Source organism: Acanthochromis polyacanthus, chromosome 5, assembly GCF_021347895.1.
Source record: "Acanthochromis polyacanthus isolate Apoly-LR-REF ecotype Palm Island chromosome 5, KAUST_Apoly_ChrSc, whole genome shotgun sequence".
Taxonomy (NCBI): Eukaryota; Metazoa; Chordata; class Actinopteri; family Pomacentridae; genus Acanthochromis; species Acanthochromis polyacanthus.
In genome coordinates this window covers 27,213,059-27,234,912 of record NC_067117.1, presented here as the reverse complement: position 1 = coordinate 27,234,912, position 21,854 = coordinate 27,213,059, and the positions used below count along the sequence as shown (strand labels likewise).

Below are 21,854 nucleotides of genomic sequence, written 5' to 3'. Positions count from 1 at the left end.
GAGGGCCACATCCTCAGTGTCAGCAGGACGACGTCATCATGCGGCTGGGAGGGACCGAGCACAGGGCTTCATTTCCTTCACCAGCAGAGAATGGTTGGCATTGTAGAAGTACAGTAGACATTTAATGTATACAACCAGCAGCTGGTTATTTTTTCCTGTCAGAAACAGAAATATTTTATTGATCCTCGAGGGGAAATTGTTCATGTTACAGTTGCTCCCATTCAAGTCTAGAAATTCAAGCAGTGGCCAAAAAATAAAAGATGAACATGAGTCGAAATATGTCTTAAAATATAAACATAAGTAGAAAAGGATAAGCATAAAACATAAAAATATACATTGTACTAAGAAAGCAGAAATCGAAGTATAAAGTGTAATGAAGAGAATGCAGAGAAGTAGTTATTATTGTACAATATGGAGCAAAATAAGCCCAGAGTGTCTGACCTGTGAGTGAAGAGATTAATCTGTTTGTATAATGTCTGGAGCAGATTTTATACTTTATTATTGTTATTATTATTATTATTCTCATCATCATCACCATCATCAGAAACAACAACAACAATAATAATAGTTTTTATTAGTTTTTAATAGTGTTTGTGGATGGCTGAAATTTGTCTGAATTTATTGCACCTGTTATGAATAAATAAACAAACAAACAAACAAACAAACAAACAAACAAACAAACTTACTTCTCAATCGCTGTGGCCAAGCTCTTTATTTTGCCTGATTATCGTTGTAGTTCCTTTGGACGTTGCACCATCTAGTGGAGGCCTGGCAGCACCGGTGTGTTGTGTTCAAGTGTAATCAGAAATATCAAAACAGCACAGTGATCCCAAAAAAATATAATAGAAACATTAAAATAATTTTTCATATGTATATTATTAGTTTTATTATGTAAATATGGTCTGACTAAGCTGCATGTCTTTCAGATTTAAAAAAATGCATTTCTATATGCTATGGTGTATGGTGAAAATCTATCAACAAACAATATAACTCAGTCTTTTTGGTGAAAACTGAGAGATTTTTATATATGATCTCATTAAACTCCGAGTGCATGCACATCAATAACTGTATTTTCCACTACAGCTGTGACAACCATATTTTATTTTAAGAGTAGAATCACTCATATTTGTAAACGTATCGTTTACGAGCGACTGTGAGAGCATCTCGAGTTCTTGTGCTGTGGTACGTCATCAGCCGGCGACAAAAACAGGTGAAAGGTCTCCTGGTTGTGTTGTAACGCAAACAGGTTCGGCAAGAAGTGGAGAGTTTTGCCAGAAGAATGATAAATGTAAATAGATTATTTGTTTTGTCTAGAAGTTTTGGAGTCGGAAAGCGGCTTCTAGCGGCTCGTGTGAGGCATGTCGGGAGAGAAGCGACCCTTCTTCAGCTGCGGAGGTCTTTTAAAATTCACTCCAGAAACCTCGCGTATGCCAAGGATTTGTTCCTCGGCCAGGTGAACAAGGTAAAGTAGCTGAAAAGAAAGTAAACAGAGTGGTTTTAGCTTCAGTTTAGAGTAAGCTAGTGTTGAAAGGACCGTTTACTGTCCATATGTTACCTAAATGTGAAGCAAACTAAATCCATCTGCGACCAGTCGTCCTCACACTACCCCCACCTGCCTGTCAGGACCTTAATCACAGTAACTGCAAATTAATCAGACGCATGCAGGAATTTGATATAATGTTTGATGGCATAACAGAGTAAAAGTAAATAATTAAAGAAGGATTTAAAATAAAAGCAAAGGCTGGAAGTCAAACAATCAGTAAGTGTTAGTAAGACTAAAATTTAGAACAAATTTAACAAATCAAAGCTATTGTAAAAATAATAAAAATGTTATGGAAGAGCTGCAGTTCTACAGATATTTGACCAACAACTTGAAATGTGCAGAATGATAATAAGGTAAAATTGAATTTTGTTAAACCTGAAGGAAGTTCTTGTGCCAGAGAAAAACTAACTGTGACATAACTTAAGAAATGCTGTGCCTAAAAAGCAATAAGATATAAATAGTATACAATGCTGAAATTACTGGAATAGGTGAGCTAAATACATGTAGAATAGTAAAAAGTAATGCAGGCAATTATACAGAGGTATTAAGTAATATCGCACAAAATAATGAACAAAAATTAAAGTAAATATTATATTACAGCTGAAAAATTAAATGAAAAAAGTATTGCATATATTGACTATGCTGCACATATAATTAAAAAGTTCCAAGTGAAAGTGAAATGTTTCACACGATTATGAAATATTACACATGGAACTGGAATAATAATAAAAAATAATATTTTATAAGCTGTGTGTTAATGTATCATATTAAATTAGATAGATAGATAGATAGATAGATAGATAGATAGATAGATAGATAGATTATTCATCCTCTTCTGGGAAAATTCAAAGTATCCAGTAGCTCTCGCATGTAATAAAAATAAGGGATATGAGGTGCAAATCATGCTGGTAGACGAACTACATTCAGGTGCAAGGGGGAAACAACTGATGCTACTGGTGCAGGAGTATTTAAAAAATATAAATACAGTACAACAGTAAAAAATAATAAGCATGCAGAGGACTGGTTGGGTCTTAGTAGATCCAGGGTTGTTGCTCAGCTAAATCAGTGTATGCTCAGGGTCATGGTTTGGAGGTCAGGGGGAAGAGGAGCAGTCAGACCGAGGGTCTCTGGGCTTGTTGACGAAGCCGGCTGCTGTTTGGAAGAAGCTCTTCCTCTGATGTGATGTGATGTGATGCTCTGCTGCTGATGGATCACAGACTCCTACCAGAGGGAGAATCAGACTGCTTGTGTCCAGGGTGGAAGGGCAGTATCATAGCAGGCATGACAAGCTTGTACTCAGCTCTTGACGCCTGCTTTCAGACACTGTGTCGCACTGATTGAACAAATGTGGAATGCCGGCTGCTTTACTTTGACTTTAATAAACAGTTGTAGCATCACATAGCAGCAGGGTCCATGCTGTCTTCTGTGGTGGAGAATTTCTCTGACCACTGCGCTGCTGAATGATTCTATATTATTCTACATGCTTGAGAACAAAATGGGCAGTCAGTGATCTTTGGTAAACTTGTAGCGATTTTGTACACTGTGCAGAAAGAGCAAACAAACCAAACTGGTCTCCAGAGAAGCTGAACATTAAAACAGAATACATTAACTGAAAAACAATACTTTACCCTGCCAAACATGCACCATAAGCAAATTATGTTCATGTGCTGCATCACCACATCATGAGTGATCAGCCTTGACTTCACAATAAAACCCCAAACAATCTTTGTTTTAGGTCTGTCTTGTGACCTGAACATCGTGTCCTGCAGATTGTCTTCTATCAAAAGTAACAATAGGCAGGGGACTCACAGAATAATCATATCAAAGTTGTTCTGGACAGTTTTCACACGTCTTCACGTATTCTGATTATTTACCATCATTATATTTGGCTTATATGTTGATCTATTTCTATATGTCCCTTATTTAACATTTACTCGGGTGGCACAGCAGAGGTAGCTTCATGATTATTTCCATCTTCTCACGTGTCACTGTGATGTAACGTAGCAACCTGAACCTAAATGCTTTTCTGCAAGCAAACAGCTGAGCTGCTGCACAGACTTAAAATAGCCTGTTTTGTCCTCCAGGCTGAGGTCTTCCCTTATCCAGAAATTGGAAATGAAGAATTGGAGGAGATTAACCAGCTTGTTGCCCCGGTGGAAAGATTCTTCACTGAGGACGGTGAGAGAGGACATACGTACACGTGAAAAATGACTTTAGATTTTGTTCCTTCTGAGTCATTTGATGATTTGACTGTTTTGTTGTTGTTGCTGTTTTTTTTTTTTTTTTTTTTACAGTTGATTCAGCAAAGATTGACAGAGACGCCAAAATCCCTCCAGAGACTCTCAATGGACTGAAGGAGCTGGGCCTGTTTGGAATCATGGTTCCTGAGGAGTACGGTGAGATGATTGTGTCCTGGATTGTTGGATGAGTTTGTGTGTAGAGTCCCTTCAAAGGCTGCTAGTTAGGGCTCCTCCATATACCATTTTAACAATGTGCACATATGCAGTAGTCACACTGCAGAATGGGCAATATGTAGTTTGGCAAATTAACTGAAACACAGTGGTTTTCTTTGAACAATCTACAAGAGAAGTTTGTCTGATAGAACATAATTTACTTAGTTTTATATATTTACATGCAGACTTCAGAAGTGCAGAGCAAAGTTAGTGAAGAGAAACACTAAGAAGTACAATTTAGTTTTAAAAAAGAAAAGAAAAGCAGCGTCATTTGCAGAGCTGCACAGTAAATGAAATATTAATCACAATTACAATCTCGACTTCCCATAATTAAAAGAACATGATGGACTGTGATATTGATGATTAAAATACTCCACTCAGAAAGTAATCCATGTAGAAAAAAATCATCCGGTTTGAACTTCAGGAAATCTGACATTAAAGCTCCGTATTTCACTGTTTTTGAAATAACCTTGGTCCAGTGAGAGCCACGGACAGTTAGAAATATGCTCCTTCCAGTGGCTCATTTCTCAGTTTATAATTGGTCAGACTTGAAAACAAACGTTTACAATAATTCACGTAAAAACTGTGGGTTTTTGTTGTTGTGTTTTTGGTGGGATAGAGCAGGAGTAATGCTGATTGTATCCAGTTTCTGAAACTTTCCTTAACCGTAACTAAGTGCATTTGTGCCTATATATTTGTGAAGTATTATTATCTTACAATATTATGTGGTATTATGTGTCTTTAAGAGCACTTTTTAGGAGAATCTATACATTTAAAATGATACAACATGAGCTATGCATGGAGCACCAAGGTGTTTCCCTAAACATCACTAGAGTCTCTCACACTACCATCCATGCAAGAAGGAAATCCACAATTAGTCCTTTTTTCTGACAACAAGCATGTTACGTGTGGCTGGCTGCTGCCTCTCTCTGATCTCCCTCCCCTCTTTATCTGTGCAGCTGCAGCACACCTGAGTGCTGTTAGCACTAAGGGAGGAGGAGGGTATTTAGGGAGGCAGGAGAGAGCGGCAGTCAGAGCAGAGGCATGAGCACCACAAAGCCACATGTCCTCCCTGGACAAACACGTGTGGGTTTTCTTTTGTGTGTTTGCAAACTTTCCTTTTGGTGAGTAACCATGGTTTTTTTTCATTTCAGGGATTTGATGCATTCTTCCCCCATGCATGTTTAAATTGCTGGATTTTGTTGTTTTACAAACCCAGTTCCAATGAAGTTGGGACGTTGTATTAAACATAAATAAAAACAGAATACAATCATTTGCAAATCATGTTCAACCTATATTTAATTGAATACACTACAAAGACAAGATATTTAATGTTCAAACTGATAAACTTCATTGTTTTTAGCAAGTAATCATTAATGTAGAAGTTTATGGCTACAACATGTTCCAAAAAAGCTGGGACAGGTGGCAAAAAAGACTGAGAAAGTTGAGGAATGCTCATCAAACACCTGTTTGGGACATCCCACAGGTGAACAGGCTAATTGGGAACAGGTGGGTGCCATGCTTGGGTGTAAAAGGGGCTTCCCTGAATTGCTCAGTCATTCACAAGCAAAGATGGGGTGAGGTTCACCTCTTTGTGAACAAGTGCATGAGATAATAGTCAATCAGTTTAAGGACAATGTTCCTCAACGTACAATTGCAAGGAATTTAGGGATTTCATCTACGGTCCATAATATCATCAAAAGGTTCATAGAATCTGGAGAAATCGCTGCATGTAAGCGGCAAGGCCGAAAACCAACACTGAATGCCCGTGACCTTCGATCTCTCAGGCGGCACTGCATCAAAAACCGACATCAATGTGTAAAGGACATCACCACATGGGCTCAGGAACACTTCAGAAAACCACTGTCAGTAAATACAGTTCAGTGTTACATCCGTAAGTGCAACTTAAAACTCTACTATGCAAAGCAAAAACCATTTATCAACAACACCTAGAAACGCCGCCGGCTTCTCTGGGCCCGAGCTCATCTAAGATGGACTGATGCAAAGTGGAAAAGTGTTCTGTGGTCTGACGAGTCCATGTTTCAAATTGTTTTTGGAAATTGTGGACGTCGTGTCCTCCGGGCCAAAAAGGAAAAGAACCATCCGGACTGTTATGGACGCAAAGTTCAAAAGCCAGCGTCTGTGATGGTATGGGGCTGTCTTAGTGCCAATGGCATGAGTAACTTACACATCTGTGACGGCACCGTTAATGCTGAAAGGTACATGCAGGTTTTGGAGAAACATATGCTGCCATCCAAGCAACGTCTTTTTCAAGGACGCCCCTGCTTATTTCAGCAAGACAAAGCCAAACCACGTTCTGCACGTGTTACAACAGCTTGGCTTCGTAGTAAGACTGGCCTGCCTGCAGTCCAGACCTGTCTCCCATTGAAAATGTGTGGCGCATTATGAAGCGTAAAATACGACAACGGAGACCCCGGACTGTTGAACAGCTGAAGCTGCACATCAAGCAAGAATGGGAAAGAATTCCACCTACAAAGGTTCAACAATTAGTGTCCTCAGTTCCCAAACGTTGTTGTTAAAAGGAAAGGCGGTGTAACAGTGGTAAACATGACCCTGTCCCAGCTTTTTTGGAACGTGTTGCAGCCATAAAATTCTGAGTTAATGATTATTTGCTAAAAACAAAGTTTATCAGTTTGAACATTAAATATCTTGTCTTTGAAGTGTATTCAGTTAAAAATAGGTTGAACATGATTTGCAAGTCATTGTATTCTGTTTTTATTTATGTTTAACACAACATCCCAACTTCATTGGAATTGGGTTTGTAGTTTGGCTGGAGTTGCTGGTAGTCCAGTTTTCCTTTCACAGCAGTTACTTTTGGTTAGGCAGTTTAATTAGGGATGGTGACTGGTCCGAGGGCCCATTGTGGGGTTAGCCACGTTCACCACCCCTCTTTGGTTTCTTTTGGCCAGCAGCTACAGCCCTTTTCCGTTCACCATTATTTCCACCCTGATTAGTTCACTTATTGGTAAATAAAGTTTGACATTTTTCCTTCACCAGTTCACCTGCAGTGCCTGTGTCCAGTTAATATGTTGCCGGTATCTTTGTTTGTTTGAGCCTTGATTTGTTCATTTTAGAGAGGCCGTAACAAAGCATAATTCTTTTCTTTATTCCCAGGGGGTCTCGGACTGTCCAACACGATGTATGCCCGACTGGCTGAGATCATCTCATTAGACGGCTCCATTGCCGTGACGCTGGCCGCACATCAAGCCATTGGACTGAAGGTGAGAATGAATTAGTAATGTCATAACACGGTTTTACATGAAACGTCTGTTTTAGTCATGAAAACGGGGCATGGTGTGCTCACTCTGAATGAGGTTTTCGAGGTGATTTGCTAACAGCTGTCTGGGGTTTTAGGGGATTCTGATTGCAGGGAATGAAGCCCAGAAGCAGAAGTATCTGCCAAAGCTGTCCTCTGGAGAACACATCGCAGCTTTCTGTCTGACAGAGCCTGGAAGGTAAGGACACCGAAACCTCATCTACAGCTCATTTACCATGTCCCTCTCTACAGCTGCATTTATGCTCAGACATGAGAGTTTTGAACAGTCTGCTCACTTCTAAGCACACAAGCAGGTGTTCTGATTAACACAAATAAGGGTTTTTATTAAGGTAAAACCCTTTGGTTTGAACATATGTTTTTGTCTTTGTCATCTTTTTCTTCAAGTTTGTTTGGAATCAGTTGGCACCAAAGAATAGTACAGATTTTAGCTACTTATTTTCAGAGTCTCATTCTCCCACACTGAAGATGTCATTTATATGCTTGGTTTGCAGAGCAGCTTTTGCAGCACTACATTTACACTTTAATCAGAAATTAATCATAATGTGTCTATATTTTTGGTAAATTTAACTACCTTTATTCAGGAAATGATAACTTTGTATAGAACAGGATCTGGATCTCCTCCAGATAAATGCAGACTCATTTATCTGGAGTCTGTGTGTGACTTTGTGTTTCTGACCTGGACTGATTCTGTCTCCATGTCAGGGATAATGTGTAATTATAAGCAGCTATTGAAAATGCTGGCAGTGTTGTTCCGCATGTGTCAGTCAATTTTTTTTTTGCTTTAAAGATGCTTATATAGATCCCAGTGCTGTCTGATGTTGCAGATATAAAAAAAAAAAATGCTGAGAGGTAGTTAAGGAAAAACCCCTACAAACAGCTGGAAGCAACAAACTAAATTTCAGTTCCTGTTAATGGTTTCTCAGATTACACTTATTACTGGTAAAGCATCTTAATAGTGTGTGCAAGCAGTTTGGAACGGGTGGAAAGAAGTGTCAGATGTGATGAGTATCAGCAAGATTGAAAGGAAAGGTGTACAAAGTGTTGGTATGAGCAGCGATGTTGTGTGGTTTAGAGACAGTGGCACGGAGAAAAGACAGGAGGCAGCACTGAAGGTAGCAGAGATTAAAACGTTGAGGTTCTCTGTGGGAGTGACCAGGATGGATAGGATCAGGAATGAGTACATCAGAGGGACAGCACATGTTAGAGGCTTTGGAGATAAAGTCAGAGAGGCCAGAGTGGGATGGTTCGGACATGTCCAGAGGAGAGAGAGTGAATATATTGGTAGAAGGATGCTGAGTTTCCCACTGCCAGGCAGGAGGCCTAGAGGAAGACCAAAGAGGAGGTTTATGGATGCAGTGAAAGAGGACAGGAAGGTAGTTGGTGTGATAGAAGAGGATGCAGAGGACAGGGTGACGTTTTGTGATTTTGGTAGCAAATTGTGTATTTTTGTGCTCTTTGTGGACAAAGACTAGGACTGAAATCGTTGATAAAGCCTTCTGTAAATCGCTTCACACAAGTACAGCGCTTGTGTGTGCCTTTCTGTTAATGCAATGGCGTGCAGTTTAGACTTGTGTGGGGCTGAAAATGATAATGGACTGTTGCTTGGTTCGACCTAGTAAGATATCCATTTCAACTTTTACAAAAAAATGTCCAAGGTGTTGCTCATTTAGACATGAAGTTAATACTTTTAGTTGGTGTATAAATAACTGAAAAAAGTGCATATCTGAGAAGGGCTTTAGTAACTTTATCCTGTACAGAGTCTACTGACTTGTACTTGGATGAACTTCATTGTCAGTCCAGCTTTACACGCCATTTTACATTACATGGGAATTACCTTGCATGGCTCATTGCAATATAAATACAAAATATCCTCCTTTAATATAGTGTATAATATGTAATACAGTTGCTACAATTAAAGATAAGTACTCTGTCAACTTGTGCATATGACACAAACTCAGAGAAATACTTAAAGTTTCATGTAGCTGCTGGATCCAAAAAACAAAACGCCCAACAGTCCTAGTATTAAAGCTCAAAATGAAACCGTACACGTGCTGCAGGTGTAGCATACGTTTAATGTTCAGTGTAGCCTCAGTGTTGCGGTAACTACGTTAAGCTCATGCCCATTACTGCTGTTGGGATCCCTTCTAATCAAACAGAAATAAGAAGTGGTGGCATCTGCATTTTGTGTCACTATCTGGTTGGATTTGCTTCACTTACACTCAGTTTGCTCGTTCTAGTGGAAGTGATGCAGCCTCCATTCAGACCCGTGCGACCCTGTCTGAAGATGGAAAGCGTTACCTGCTTAACGGCTCCAAGGTGAGAAGAACAACAAATCTGGCCTTTAAATTTGCGCTGTAAAACTCTCACATTATACATTTTAACCCAGACTTAATAAAGATCTGAATGTCTTCATGATTTGTTTTCAGATTTGGATCTCAAACGGGGGGATGGCAGACATCATGACAGTGTTTGCAAGGACTGAAGTGGACGTAGACGGCGAGAAGAAAGACAAGATTTCTGCTTTTATTGTGGAGAGGGCTTTTGGAGGAGTCACCAGCGGCAAGCCTGAGGACAAACTGGGCATCAGGGGTTCCAACAGTAAGCCTTTTATAAACACTTGGGAGTGGTTTTGGTCCAATTTCTGCTGTTTTCGTGTCATGCGTACTGACTTTTCTGGACTTTTTTAGCTTGTGAGGTGTCCTTTGACAATGTCCCGGTGCCAGTGGAGAATGTAATAGGAGAAGTAGGAGGTGGATTTAAGGTCAGTTTAACGTTAACTCAACACTCTGTTGTTTTTTTTGTTTGTTTTTTTATTTACTATATCTGTAAACTCCTGCTTTGTGTTGGACAGATTGCCATGAACATCCTAAACTCGGGGAGGTTCAGTATGGGCAGCTCCTCTGCTGGAATGATCAAAAAGCTAATCGGTAGAAACATTTTTTTGTTTTGTTTTTTAAATAGTAGGAGCTTCTACTTGTGCATGTTATAAGATTTCTTGAGTTTAATCTTCTCTGTCTCCATAGAATTGACCTCAGAGTACGCTGCAAGCAGGAAGCAGTTTAATAAAAGCTTAAGTGAATTCGGAATGATTCAGGTACGGTTCTCCCTGAGTGGAATCAAGTGCCGCCTTTTAGTTGTGAGAAATTATTTAAAAAGTGTGTTTGTTCTGTGACTGTAGGAGAAGTTTGCAATGATGGCCCTTAATGCCTTTGTGATGGAGAGCATGGCGTACCTGACAGCAGGGATGATGGACAAACCAGGGCTACCAGACTGTTCTCTAGAGGCCGCCATGGTCAAGGTTGGACTGCTTTGTCATTTGACTTTGTTTGTATAAAGCCAGTATAAAACAAAATGCCTGATGGTGTGTTTTCTATCTCCTGTGCAGGTGTTCAGCTCAGAAGGAGGCTGGATTTGTGTCAGCGAAGCTCTTCAGGTGCTCGGAGGTCTCGGTTATACCAAGAACTATCCCTTTGAGCGCTACGTCAGGGACTGTCGCATCCTGCCCATTTTTGAGGTACAGTGATAACTATTCTGTCACTAAAATTAGAACAATAAGAGTTTACATTACCATTACAATCATTTTACATCTTAGTGATTCTGTTGTTTTTTTTAATAGAGCAAAAACAGGTCTGACTTAATGAAAATAAAAAAATCCCACACATTAAGTTTATAACCGCAATGCTTTAGTTTTGCTTTTCCTTGAAAGTGAGGAGTTTTTGATGTCATTGTCCTGTCATTCAGGGTTTATCTCTGTTTTATTGTATTTTTGCAGATACAAAAATAGTGCAGTCAGACTAAATCACATCACTTTATAGTCTTGAAGTTGTACAAACTATGTTGTTTATGTAAAAAGACTGAATATGAATTTTAATCGGACATTAACATCAGTGTTATTTTAAGGCCAAAAACTCAAAAGGAAACACTTCAAGGTAATTGGAATTTTTTTTTTTTTTTAATTTTCCACAACAAGGCTCTGTCCATTAGGTAAGATGAGAAATGGGAGCAAATCTTGTGGTTGGGAATTTAAAATTCGTTATTTCTGAAATTGTGGGGTATAAATATAGGTAGTGTCTACAGATACGGACCTGTACCCGTAGCCTGTGTCCTACGGATACGGCACTTTCCATTTGCCAGACAGATACGGACCGTACGCGAGTCTTGCGAGTCAAGAAGCTGCTAACCACTGCAAACTGTTGAAAGGTAAGCAAAGGTTAAGGTTAGGGTTAGGTTTAGGGTCCGTACCTGTAGTACCGATGTTACAGGTGCGTACCGCTAGCGTCTACCGGGAGTCACGTGACCAGATCTCGCATATCTGATTGGCAAATGGAAAGTGCCGTATCCGTAGGCCATAGGCTATGGGTACGGGTCCGTACCTCTAGCAACAACCATAAATGTATACAGTAGTGCTGTTGTTGGTTTGTTTATTCGTCAGTTCTGTAAGTGTCCAGCAGGTGGCACAATTGACTTTGGAATCAAAGCTCCTTTCTGGAAGATGCCATTTCAGTTCAGATTAATTCATACAGGAACAAATTTTAACATACAGTGCATTTGCAAAGTTTGTAGCCACTTTAAAGTCTTAGGCACCTCTTTATATTTCATATCCTTACATTTGATTTAGTTTTTTTTTCTGATTGTCACAAAGCAGTGTCAGATTTGAAAATGTTTTCTTAATTCATTAAAATACAAAGAAAAAACAACTCAAATAATACTAATTAATTTACATGAGCACTAGTGGAGCCTTCAGAAGGTACTTATAGTGGTGGCCAGATGGAACCACTGCTAATCTTTGGGTTACCTATTTCAGGAGTTCTATTTTGCTGTTGTAGATTAAGGACTAGTTGACATCTGTGTCAATATGAGAGTTTAAAAAATGGCATATGTTGGGTTCTACAGTTAATGTCATTAATCCTCTGCTGTGCATAGACTAATACAGGTGCAGTTAATGCTTAATTATTAGGATGATCACTAAAAACTCTGTCCATGTGTGATGCTAAGCTATCAATCTACAGCAACCTAAGCTCTATTTATAAAGCAGAGTGTTTTCATTGTAGCCATTTATTAATGATTAGAGTTTTTTTTGCTAACACATCTATGGACAGAATCCTGCCAATATCCCGTTGTGCAACAGGAAGAAATACTTTGATACAACAGAAAAATATTTTGACTTTAGTGAATATATCAGACTTTGACAGTAAAGTAATATCTAACTGTGAGCTCAAAGTTCAGCTGTTACAAATGATTTAACTGTAATTTTTAAACTCTCTGACAATGTGTAGCAGCTCACCTAGCTGATGTAAATAAAAATACAGTTACCTCTGATCCATCCTGTCTCCATGACGGGGATCAGGTGATTAATGGCATTATCCACTGTGTTGTGTCAGTACACTCATGGATGCTGCTGCTGCTGTCTGATGCTGCAGTTATTAAAAAAAAAAAAAAAAAAAAAAAGTCTACAAACAGCTGGGAGCAACAAACTGACCTTTAGCCGCTGTTAACATTTTAAGGTTTGTGTGTGCGCCTCCAATAACTGTTTGTTTTTTTGCACACTCTGATGTTTAATGGGCCACACAGCTGACTGGCTGCGGCTACACAAAGCTGTTGCAGTAATTTAATGGTGCGTTCACTTGCACTCAAACACTATAGTTGCATTCACTGAAAGTGGAGGGTTTCATTGAATAGACTTGACCTTTCAGACTGGAGGCTCCACTGATTTAGACCCTTTGTTATGACGTTATCAGTTGAGCTGTGGCTCATCCTGCTGCTATCAGTTGTCTTTGATGTGCTTTTACTGTGTAATTGGAGTAATTAAATTCACTGGGCATCATTAGGAAAGACATTTACTTTATTGGAAGAATTTTATACTCCGTCATCCGATGAGGCAAAGGCTTTGTTCTGACAGGTGACCAACAATCGAATGGTCACTATTAATGCGATCCAGAGTTCCTTTGTGGAGATGGCAGAACCTTCCAGAAGGACATCTATTGGTCCAACACTCTACCAGTCAGGCCTTTGTAGTACTGTGGCCAGATGGAAGCCATTCGTCACTAAAAGTCAAATGACAGCCTGCTGGGAGTTTAACAAAAGGCACCTGAACGACTCCGCCTGAAAGAAGCAAAATCATCTGGTCTGATGAAACCAAGGCGCTGAGCATCAACGGCCAACCGTGTCATGATGTTTGATATTATTCTGCAACAGAGACTCACAGGTTAGCGAGGATAGAGAGAAAAATGCATTCAGGAAAACACAAAGCAATCCCAAATGAAGACTTTTACCAGAGAGTTTAGGATATCAAGCTGATTAATATTTCAACAGGACCAAAGCATGCCACCAAGAAAACACATAACAGAAGCAGCAACAGTGAGAAAGCCTTAGTGACCCAGCCAGTGTCCAGAACTCAAGAAAAAAACTTCCAAAATGAAGGTTACCAAGCTTGTAGGATCAACTGTACAAGTACTAATTACAGCCTTGGCTTTGGGACAATCAGCCTGAGGAGTTTGTATCTTAAATCACTTCTTAAAACCCATTTTTATAGGCTTGCTTTTATGTGATGTGTCTATTTGTTATCATCTAATTGATGTTTTTGTTTTATTTATTTTATTTGTTCATGTTGCTATCTTGTACCATTTCTTTATTTGTGAATTTATTTTATTTACTGTAACTATTATTACCATTATTATTAGACTGTTGTTTGGCATTTATGGTTTTACCTTCTATTGTATTTCATTCCACTTGTTCTTTTTCCTTACTTGCATATGTCCATTTTGGTTCCTTTATTATTATATTTTCCATTGCTGTATTAAATAATTCTGAAAATCTTTTACCATGTTTAATTCTTATTTTCTAGTTTTCCTTCTCTGGTCTTTCTTTTTCGGTTTGGACAGGCTGTCCTTTGTACACTCTGTTTTTAAATGGTGCTACATAAATAAAGTTAGAATTGAGATTATTATTATTATTATAAGTTACAGGAATAGGTACTTATGTAAATGGGAGATTTTTATTTTCAACGAGTCAACAGCACTCCAAAATCCAGTTTTTGCTGAGCGATCAGTGAAGTATATGTGTAGACTGATGAGAAAATGAAATAGAATCCAGAGTCAAAAACGTAACAAACATGGTCAAGAACTTAGTGATATATATATATATAAACAGTTCTTATTCAATGTGTTTTTGGATTTTAGAGAAACATTTATGCATATATTGATAGAGAATTATCAAACATGCTAATTTAATGTAGCCTGGTTCCCTTTTTGCCACAGTACACACTCTCAACACACAGCTGCTTTTGTGTTTTTCATGGGCTGCATCACCGCATACATGTTGTTTTACCACATGTATGATTAAGGCTCCTTTCTGTTTTACAGGGAACCAATGAAATCCTGCGGATGTACATCGCGCTCACTGGGATGCAGTACGCTGGCAAAGTCCTCACAGGGAAAATAAAGTAAGGATATGAAGCTGTGAATATAAATGTATTCCAAAAATGTTTGATTCATTCATTATTATGATAGTGGTAATCACTGTGTTGCCTATTCAGCATACACATCAATGTTAGGGCCCATTTTTACTCTCCTTATGGCTGTTTAATCCTCAGCCAACTCCTGAGAAAAATATCAGACTGTTTGACTGCTCACTAGCCGACTCTGTCAGCTGTTTGGTGACCAGGTAGTAGGTTTGGTTTATACAACATATGAGGCTTATTTTACCTCAGTGAATGCTCTCCTACATGTACCTGAAATGAACGCAGGACAAACTAATAATTCAGTACTCTGAACAAACCCTGAGATGGTGGAGCAACCCACGTCATCATATATTCCATGTTGAGGTAAAAATATTGATTGCTGCATCTTTGAATTTGGTGTTTCTTTAGACTTACAGCTGCGTCACTTCACTGATTTGCTTCGATGTAAATAGTCTTCACATTGTTCTGTAATTCCTAGAAAACTACTAGCGGGGTCTTTGGCCAGTTTCAGCTCTCTCAGCCTTTCTCTGCTCTGTCTCCAGAGAGATGAAGAAAGGGAATATAGTGATGGCTATGGGCATGGTCGGCAAGAAACTGAGGATGTCACTCGGAGGTTCAGTGGACCTCGGCCTGACGGGGAAAGACGGAGTCGTGCATCCGAGCTTGGCAGTAAGAACCTGAATAATTAAAATGTGAAATGTCCTTCTATTAACAGGGTTCTACGGAGTATACAATTTGGTTTTGGGGATTTCACTCGAGTTCCTTTGAGTGACTTTTCCACATAAGGAGATCTTTGTGTTTACAAATTTGCAGTTGAAGTCTTCTCTGTAATTTTGACACTTTGCAAAGTCATGCTGCGGATATGGACCCTCTGGCGGACCGTTTTTTGACCATATGTTTGACACCTCTGACTTACACTTTCAACTCACTTCCAGTTTTTGTTAGCCCCCGCCTCCACAAAGTGGAAAAGGGGGATATAGGTTTGGCCTCCGTCCGTCCGTCCGACATGAAGGGGACAGCTTTTCTCGGAAACTATTACAGCTAGGATTACGAAATTTAGTGTGTAGCTTCACACCATGGACACCTTGATCAAGTTCGAAAATGAGACCTGTGCGATAATATTTAACGGAGTTATGGCCCTTGATCTCTATTTTGGATATAGACTCATAGACATCACATGTGGCGGGGGATATTGATGACCATGTCGTCTTATTTCTAAAACACTAAAAACTAATTGGGGGAACGATAACATATTATTAATTTAATATGTTGAGAGTAAGTAGAGTAAGTATTCTGTCAGTATGAGTGCTAATCGTTATGTAGAGATGTTTTTATAGCCTGAATAGAATACTGTGCATTGATCCTGTCTAGGTTTGATGTTGTATCAGCTGCAGTACCGAGAGCTGCAAGTGTCTAGAGATTATTGAATAAAATGAAGAGATCATCAGAATGTAACATACATGTTAACAGCTGGATTTAAAAACAGTTTTTTTTACCTAATAAACATCAGCTATTTGTACTTGGATGTCAAATATGATCTGAAAAATCAACTGAGGTGTCTGGAAGTCTTTGGGATTACTAGTAGCCCTGTTTCGACTGTTTCGAGGCTCAGCAGGTTTCTGTTTCTGTTTACAGGACAGTGCTAAGAAGTTGGAGCAGAATGTGAACCTTTTTGGATCGACTGTGGAGAGCCTGCTGTACAGATACGGAAAGGTAACATCTGATTGACGCTGGAAGAGCCGCTGCTCAAATGTTTCCAATTCTAATGAACAATTTCCCGTTGGTCTGAAATGGCTGAATGTACGAGTTGTTTGGCAATGACAAGGGATGTTCGTCTGTTGCACAGCTGCTCCATAGCGTTCTCTTTTTCCTGTACTTTTGTAATCAAAGCTTTCCCAAAGAAGCTATAAACCAAAACGACTGAGCTTTCCAAATCCTCACTTCCTGTATCATTTGGCTCTGTTTTGATCCGGTGAAGGAGGAAAGTCTCCAGAGGGTTTCATCACACTGATTCAATCATTTGCCAAAACGTTGAACATCTAAGTTCACACTGGATAAGTCAAAGTCATTGGCACTTTCCGTTTAATGGTCAGCAGAACCTGTAAGTTGCTGTGTTTTCCACTGAAAGATCAAAGCAGAGATTCTGAGATAATTTAGGGAAATAAAGACAGATGAGCCGATTGGAGGAAGCAGATCCCCTGGTGGTAGAGTTCAGGTACTGACATGTGAAGCTACAAGTTGTGTTAGACATAATTATGGGTTGAATGAATGCAGTGATTGATAAACTTACCACATAATGTTCATGTGTGTCCTCAACAAGTGATAGCTTAGTGTTTAGGTACTCTCTCACCACTGGACTGATTAGTCTATGTTAAGGTATATAAATATTTTATTTAAATATTTTTTGTGTAAACATCAACATTTAAATAACCCTCTGCAATTTCTAGGCATTTCTTTATCTTACTGTAGACTCATTTTTACTGCAATATAAAGTCCTGCACCTCTATGTACACAGCACAGCCATGTCTAGAAGTAGATTGAACCAAAAAATGGATTATGTGCATTATGACACAGTTACAGTGCCATAAATCAGAAAAAAAGAATTCAATTTAACCAGAATTGATCAATACTGCTTTTGCATTTGTTGCTCTGGGAATCAAGACTTAAACTATGTGAGGAAGAAAAACTGAAGAGGGATTGTTTCCTGTGTCATACATACTAGAAGAGGCCTAGAAAACACTTGACCAAATCGTGCTCAGTCTATTTCACAAATTTGAGTCAGCCACGAGAAAAAAGGGGTTGAGGTTTACAGTAAAATAATTCCCTCATCGAGTCACAATTACTTTCCCTCATCGGATTGCAGAAACTACAGGAGAATCAACTTTCCTCTACTTGAACTGTTTCTGAGGCTGTAAATGACTGAAAATTGAAGCGTCCTTATTTTGATGTCAGACCATAGTGGACGAACAGCTCGTCCTGAAGAGAGTAGCAGACGTGCTGATCCACCTCTACGCCATGACAGCCGTCCTTTCTAGAGCCAGCCGCTCCATCAGCATCGGCCTCAGGAATCACGACCACGAGGTATGTACATGACACACAAATACACTTTTTTTCTCTGCAATAAAAACTCCTACACTTTTAGAAACAGCACAACCATGAATAGAAATAAAAAGACATCAGAAAAGTCTTCTGTGCAGTACAGCATTAGACCTTGTAACATTTTTGTATCACTCAACATAGTACAAGTCTAAACTGCACTAAGTCACAGTAATGGACAAGCAATGTTTTTTGACTTGTGTGGAGTCATTAGAGGAAGGTTTTGTTTTTTTCCCACATTTTGGCACCAGTATTCGTTGGTAACCTCATAAACTGTTTAATTATAACTGATCCCTGCCACGGAGACGTGGTCAGCCCAGGTTAAGATCTAACAGCAAGTCACACTGTGTGAGGAGTCTTCCTTCCAAGTTTAGTAATTATCTGCAGCATCGGGTCCAGATGAGCTTCTCCAAAACTAGAAGATTGCACATATTTACGTACCGAGCAGCAACAGTGATGTCATTGATTGTTATAATAATAAATTGTCCATGACGTGGAGACAAGATCAATGAGGATCTAACAGCAAGTCAAGCTGTGTTTAATAATCCAGAGAGCATCTTAATTCAACTCGGTGTAATTATCAGACTTATTAAATGACGCGTTGTTATTGTTTTTAATTTGGTTTGGCTGTTTAAACTCACTGCAGCGAGTTGGAGCCTCATGAAAGAGATTAAAGCTGCAGCATGTCACAACATGCTCATTTTGTTTTCTCCTTTTTTGCATGTTTGTTTAATTAGGCCTTTTATTAGCATGTGCAGACTTGTTAACTCAAATCAGTAGCCACTTTCATTATTTTCACTTCACAGTTTTATGGCAGCAAATGCTCTGCTGCTCTTTTCTCGATGGGAGTTTGTATCGGAGCAGATTCAGGTGAAGGACTCTGGATGGCAGAGTGCTAACGCTAACTGTCTGACAGGCTTGTGTGTAATCAGAAACAGGGATGTAGAGCAAAACAAAACCTCCAGAGAAAGACATTAAAGAAGGCAGCGAATGCTTCGTATTATCCCCTCTTGTAACCCTCCTCTGTGTTTCAGATGGACAGCCATGTGCTCCTCCTCCAGTGTTCCTCTCATCTGTAGCTACAGGCATAAATTGTCAGGATGCATAAAGCGATCTACCAGTTATGAAGCTTTCATCCTGTTTGTTTTCACTGTTTATAAAAACTTTCATCCTAATATTTTTTTAATCATGAGCAGGACAGTGGTAATCTGACCATTTTGTACTTGATTAATGGAAGTGTGCGTAATGTTTCCAGGAATTTGTCGTGGTGATCTTGCATAAAAAAGAAAGAAGCAGCAAATCTTAGCAGTTGTCTTCCAGCTGGATTCATTCAGGTTGTGTTTCTAGGTGCTGCTTGCAAACACATTCTGCAGCGAAGTTTTCTTCAAGAACAATTACTGGATGGTTCAGTTGCAAAAACGTAAGTACAACACAAAATGGTAATTGAGAACAGCCCCGTGCTCTTTGCTTTTTTCTTCTTTTTTTTTTCTTTTACAGCATCTTAGTACAAAAGACTTGCATGTGTTGCGGAATTTCCCCACCAAACCCCGCATACCAACACTCCAACCCCCTGCTGCTTTTCATTTTCACACTGTGCACATTTTTTTTTCTTTAACGACCTATATGTAATCCAGAGTTTAACTGGTGACATGATCCAGACAGATGAGAATGTTGTGTTTAACGAATGAAAGCGGCTTGTTTTGTAATTCGCATTTCAATGTGTTCCAGACTCTCCGGAGAACAACGATGCCAACATCAAGAAGATCGCCAAGGAGGTCCTGGACAACAGAGCCTACATCTGCTCTCACCCTCTTGAAAGAACATACTGAGCGCTCCCCCTGTGATCGTAATACTGTCTACTGTATTCACATTGAACAACGAGTCCCACTTATTACTTTGTTTGGCATTATTTCTCCATTAAATTAATACATTCAGAGATTTGTGTTAATGGCTGTATTCTAATAACTGTATTCTCCAGAGAGGACACCTGCAATCACTGGACAGCAGGCTTCTCTGATGAAACCACATGCAGTTCTATCTGAAGTGCTCTATTAACTTTAGAGATATCATAAGCTATTGCACAGATACTCAATTAAATGAGCTTATTTGATGAAGAAGGTACAGTTTTTGTGGGTTCTAGCTAGGGCTGGGCGATATGGCCAAAAAATAAAATCTTTTTTTTTTTTTAAAGTCATCTTGGACGATCATGATTTTAATCAATTTTTGTTGTTTCTTTGTGGTCTGTTTGCTATGGCTAGTGCTAGCCATATCGCACTCCCGTAGCTGCGAGCACTTTTCCCATTCTTTAGGATGCCTCTGCCGGAGGTGCTGAAAGAGGTTAGTTGTGCTGCTACTCTTCGTACTTTTGCAGACCTCGCACATGACTGTAGTTTGCTCTGTGTCAGTCTCGTCAAAGCCGAACCACTTCCATATAATCAATGTAACATGAGGCCCTTTTCTCACGACCAACTCTTCGTCTGCCGTTCTGTCCGCCATGACGGGGGTATGACTGTTTTGGCAGAAGGTAAATGGACAAAGCGCTTTACATGATACATCACATTCACCCATTCACACACACATTCACACACTGATGGTGGGAGCTGCCATGCAAGGTGCTAACCACGACCCATCAGGAGCAATTAGGGATTAGGTGTCTTGCTCAGGGACACCTCGACATGAGCATGACGGGCCGGGGGATCGAACCGCAACCCTCCGGTTGCGAGACGGCCACTCTACCCACAGAGCTATGCCGCCCATAAGGAGATGAGAGGTAGAAGCAAACGCCAGTGCACAAATCGTGAAAGGCAGAAGAAGAATCTGTATTGTTATATATTTAAGCTCGCCTCGATTTTGCGATTTGGCAAATTTTCAATCGTCAGGTTTTAAAAACGCGAATTAATCAAATTTGATTTATCGCCCAGCCCTAGTTCTAGCTGCTGCAGTATTCCTTGAAAGCTGCACAGCTGATGTTTGTGTCTTCATATTAAATGCAGACCTTTGGAAAGCAAACCAACTCCTTGTATGTCAGAAACAAGACAGTTTGCTTGTACACAAAAGAATGCCGCTTTCTAACTACTATTGACCACAGGAACCTCTTTAGTGTTTTCTCTAGTATCTATTGAGTGTTGACTTTTTGAAAATAAAAGCTGTAAATTACACTCACAAGTAGCATTTTTTTGTTTCTGAGGGGCCGTTTACACGAGGACGCTTGCAGGTAAAAACGTCAAAATATTTCAACAAAACACCCTATCGTTTATAAGAGGACGGCGTTTTGGGGGCTTAAAAACGCAAAAATTTGAAACCGGCCTCCAGAGTGGAAAAGTTGAAAACGCTCGTCTAAACAGCAAAACGCAAAACTTTGCCAAGATCTGACCACGTCGCGTACGCGATTACGTCACATACATGCGCCGGTGCTTTGGTTTGCCGGCCGGTACAAGGAAGTAAACAAAGATGTGTGATTATTTCCATCCTTCGTACCTTCAACCAACTCTGGCAGCTCTATGTACACTACAGGAGTCGTACCAACAAATGTACAGAATCTGTACAGATTCCATTCATGAACATTTACCGCGGCGGAGATCCGAAAAGGGAGATAGTACGCATGCGCGTAGACATGGCAGAGTTTTATCACAGCGCCACCCAGCTGCCTGGCATGCATATCCAATCGAATTCCACACACTATAGAGTCACCGTATATACGCAGATTTCCTTCAAAACCGCTCGTCTAAACGTGAAATGACAAGACGCCACTTTTGCATTTTCTGTTAAGATGGTCCTCGTGTAAACGGTCCCTGAGGCTATACAGTCTTTGCAGGGTTTCCTTTTCCTCTGGTTTGTCGTCACCCAAGTTAATAGCTACAAAGCCCCTCTGGTGAAATGGTTAAAAAAAATAAATAAAAATTCTGGCCGTAATATAGCTATAACGTGCGCACGAAATACTAATTTGTGGCCACGAATTAGGTACGTGTGCATGAAATACTAATACTATTAATGTCATTCCTGGAC

The 21,854-nt window shown here is 39.7% G+C and overlaps 1 protein-coding gene across 1 annotated transcript; it reads left to right on the top strand.

Annotated features, from left to right (window-relative positions):
• The first annotated feature begins 1,188 nt into the window (after positions 1 to 1,188).
• acad9 (acyl-CoA dehydrogenase family, member 9) lies at positions 1,189 to 21,007 on the top strand. Its single transcript, XM_051948495.1, has 18 exons — positions 1,189 to 1,462; positions 3,628 to 3,721; positions 3,838 to 3,939; positions 7,132 to 7,238; positions 7,372 to 7,472; positions 9,532 to 9,610; positions 9,721 to 9,892; positions 9,982 to 10,055; positions 10,146 to 10,221; positions 10,318 to 10,388; positions 10,473 to 10,592; positions 10,680 to 10,808; positions 14,656 to 14,735; positions 15,296 to 15,422; positions 16,389 to 16,466; positions 17,706 to 17,834; positions 19,197 to 19,269; positions 19,578 to 21,007. The coding sequence occupies exons 1-18, from the start codon at positions 1,280 to 1,282 to the stop codon at positions 19,676 to 19,678; spliced, it is 1,896 nt and encodes a 631-aa protein (XP_051804455.1). The 5' UTR covers positions 1,189 to 1,279; the 3' UTR covers positions 19,679 to 21,007.
• Positions 21,008 to 21,854: the final 847 nt, after the last annotated feature.

What these genes read in the sequence shown, in the direction of transcription:
- acad9 (XM_051948495.1), top strand. Translation starts at nt 1,280, where the DNA reads ATGATAAATGTAAATAGATTATTTGTTTTGTCTAGAAGTTTTGGAGTC. An exon ending in CATGGTTCCTGAGGAGTACG is followed by an intron (nt 3,940 to 7,131) that starts GTGAGATGATTG and finishes CTTTATTCCCAG; the next exon opens with GGGGTCTCGGACTGTCCAAC. An exon ending in TAGAGGCCGCCATGGTCAAG is followed by an intron (nt 10,593 to 10,679) that starts GTTGGACTGCTT and finishes TCTCCTGTGCAG; the next exon opens with GTGTTCAGCTCAGAAGGAGG.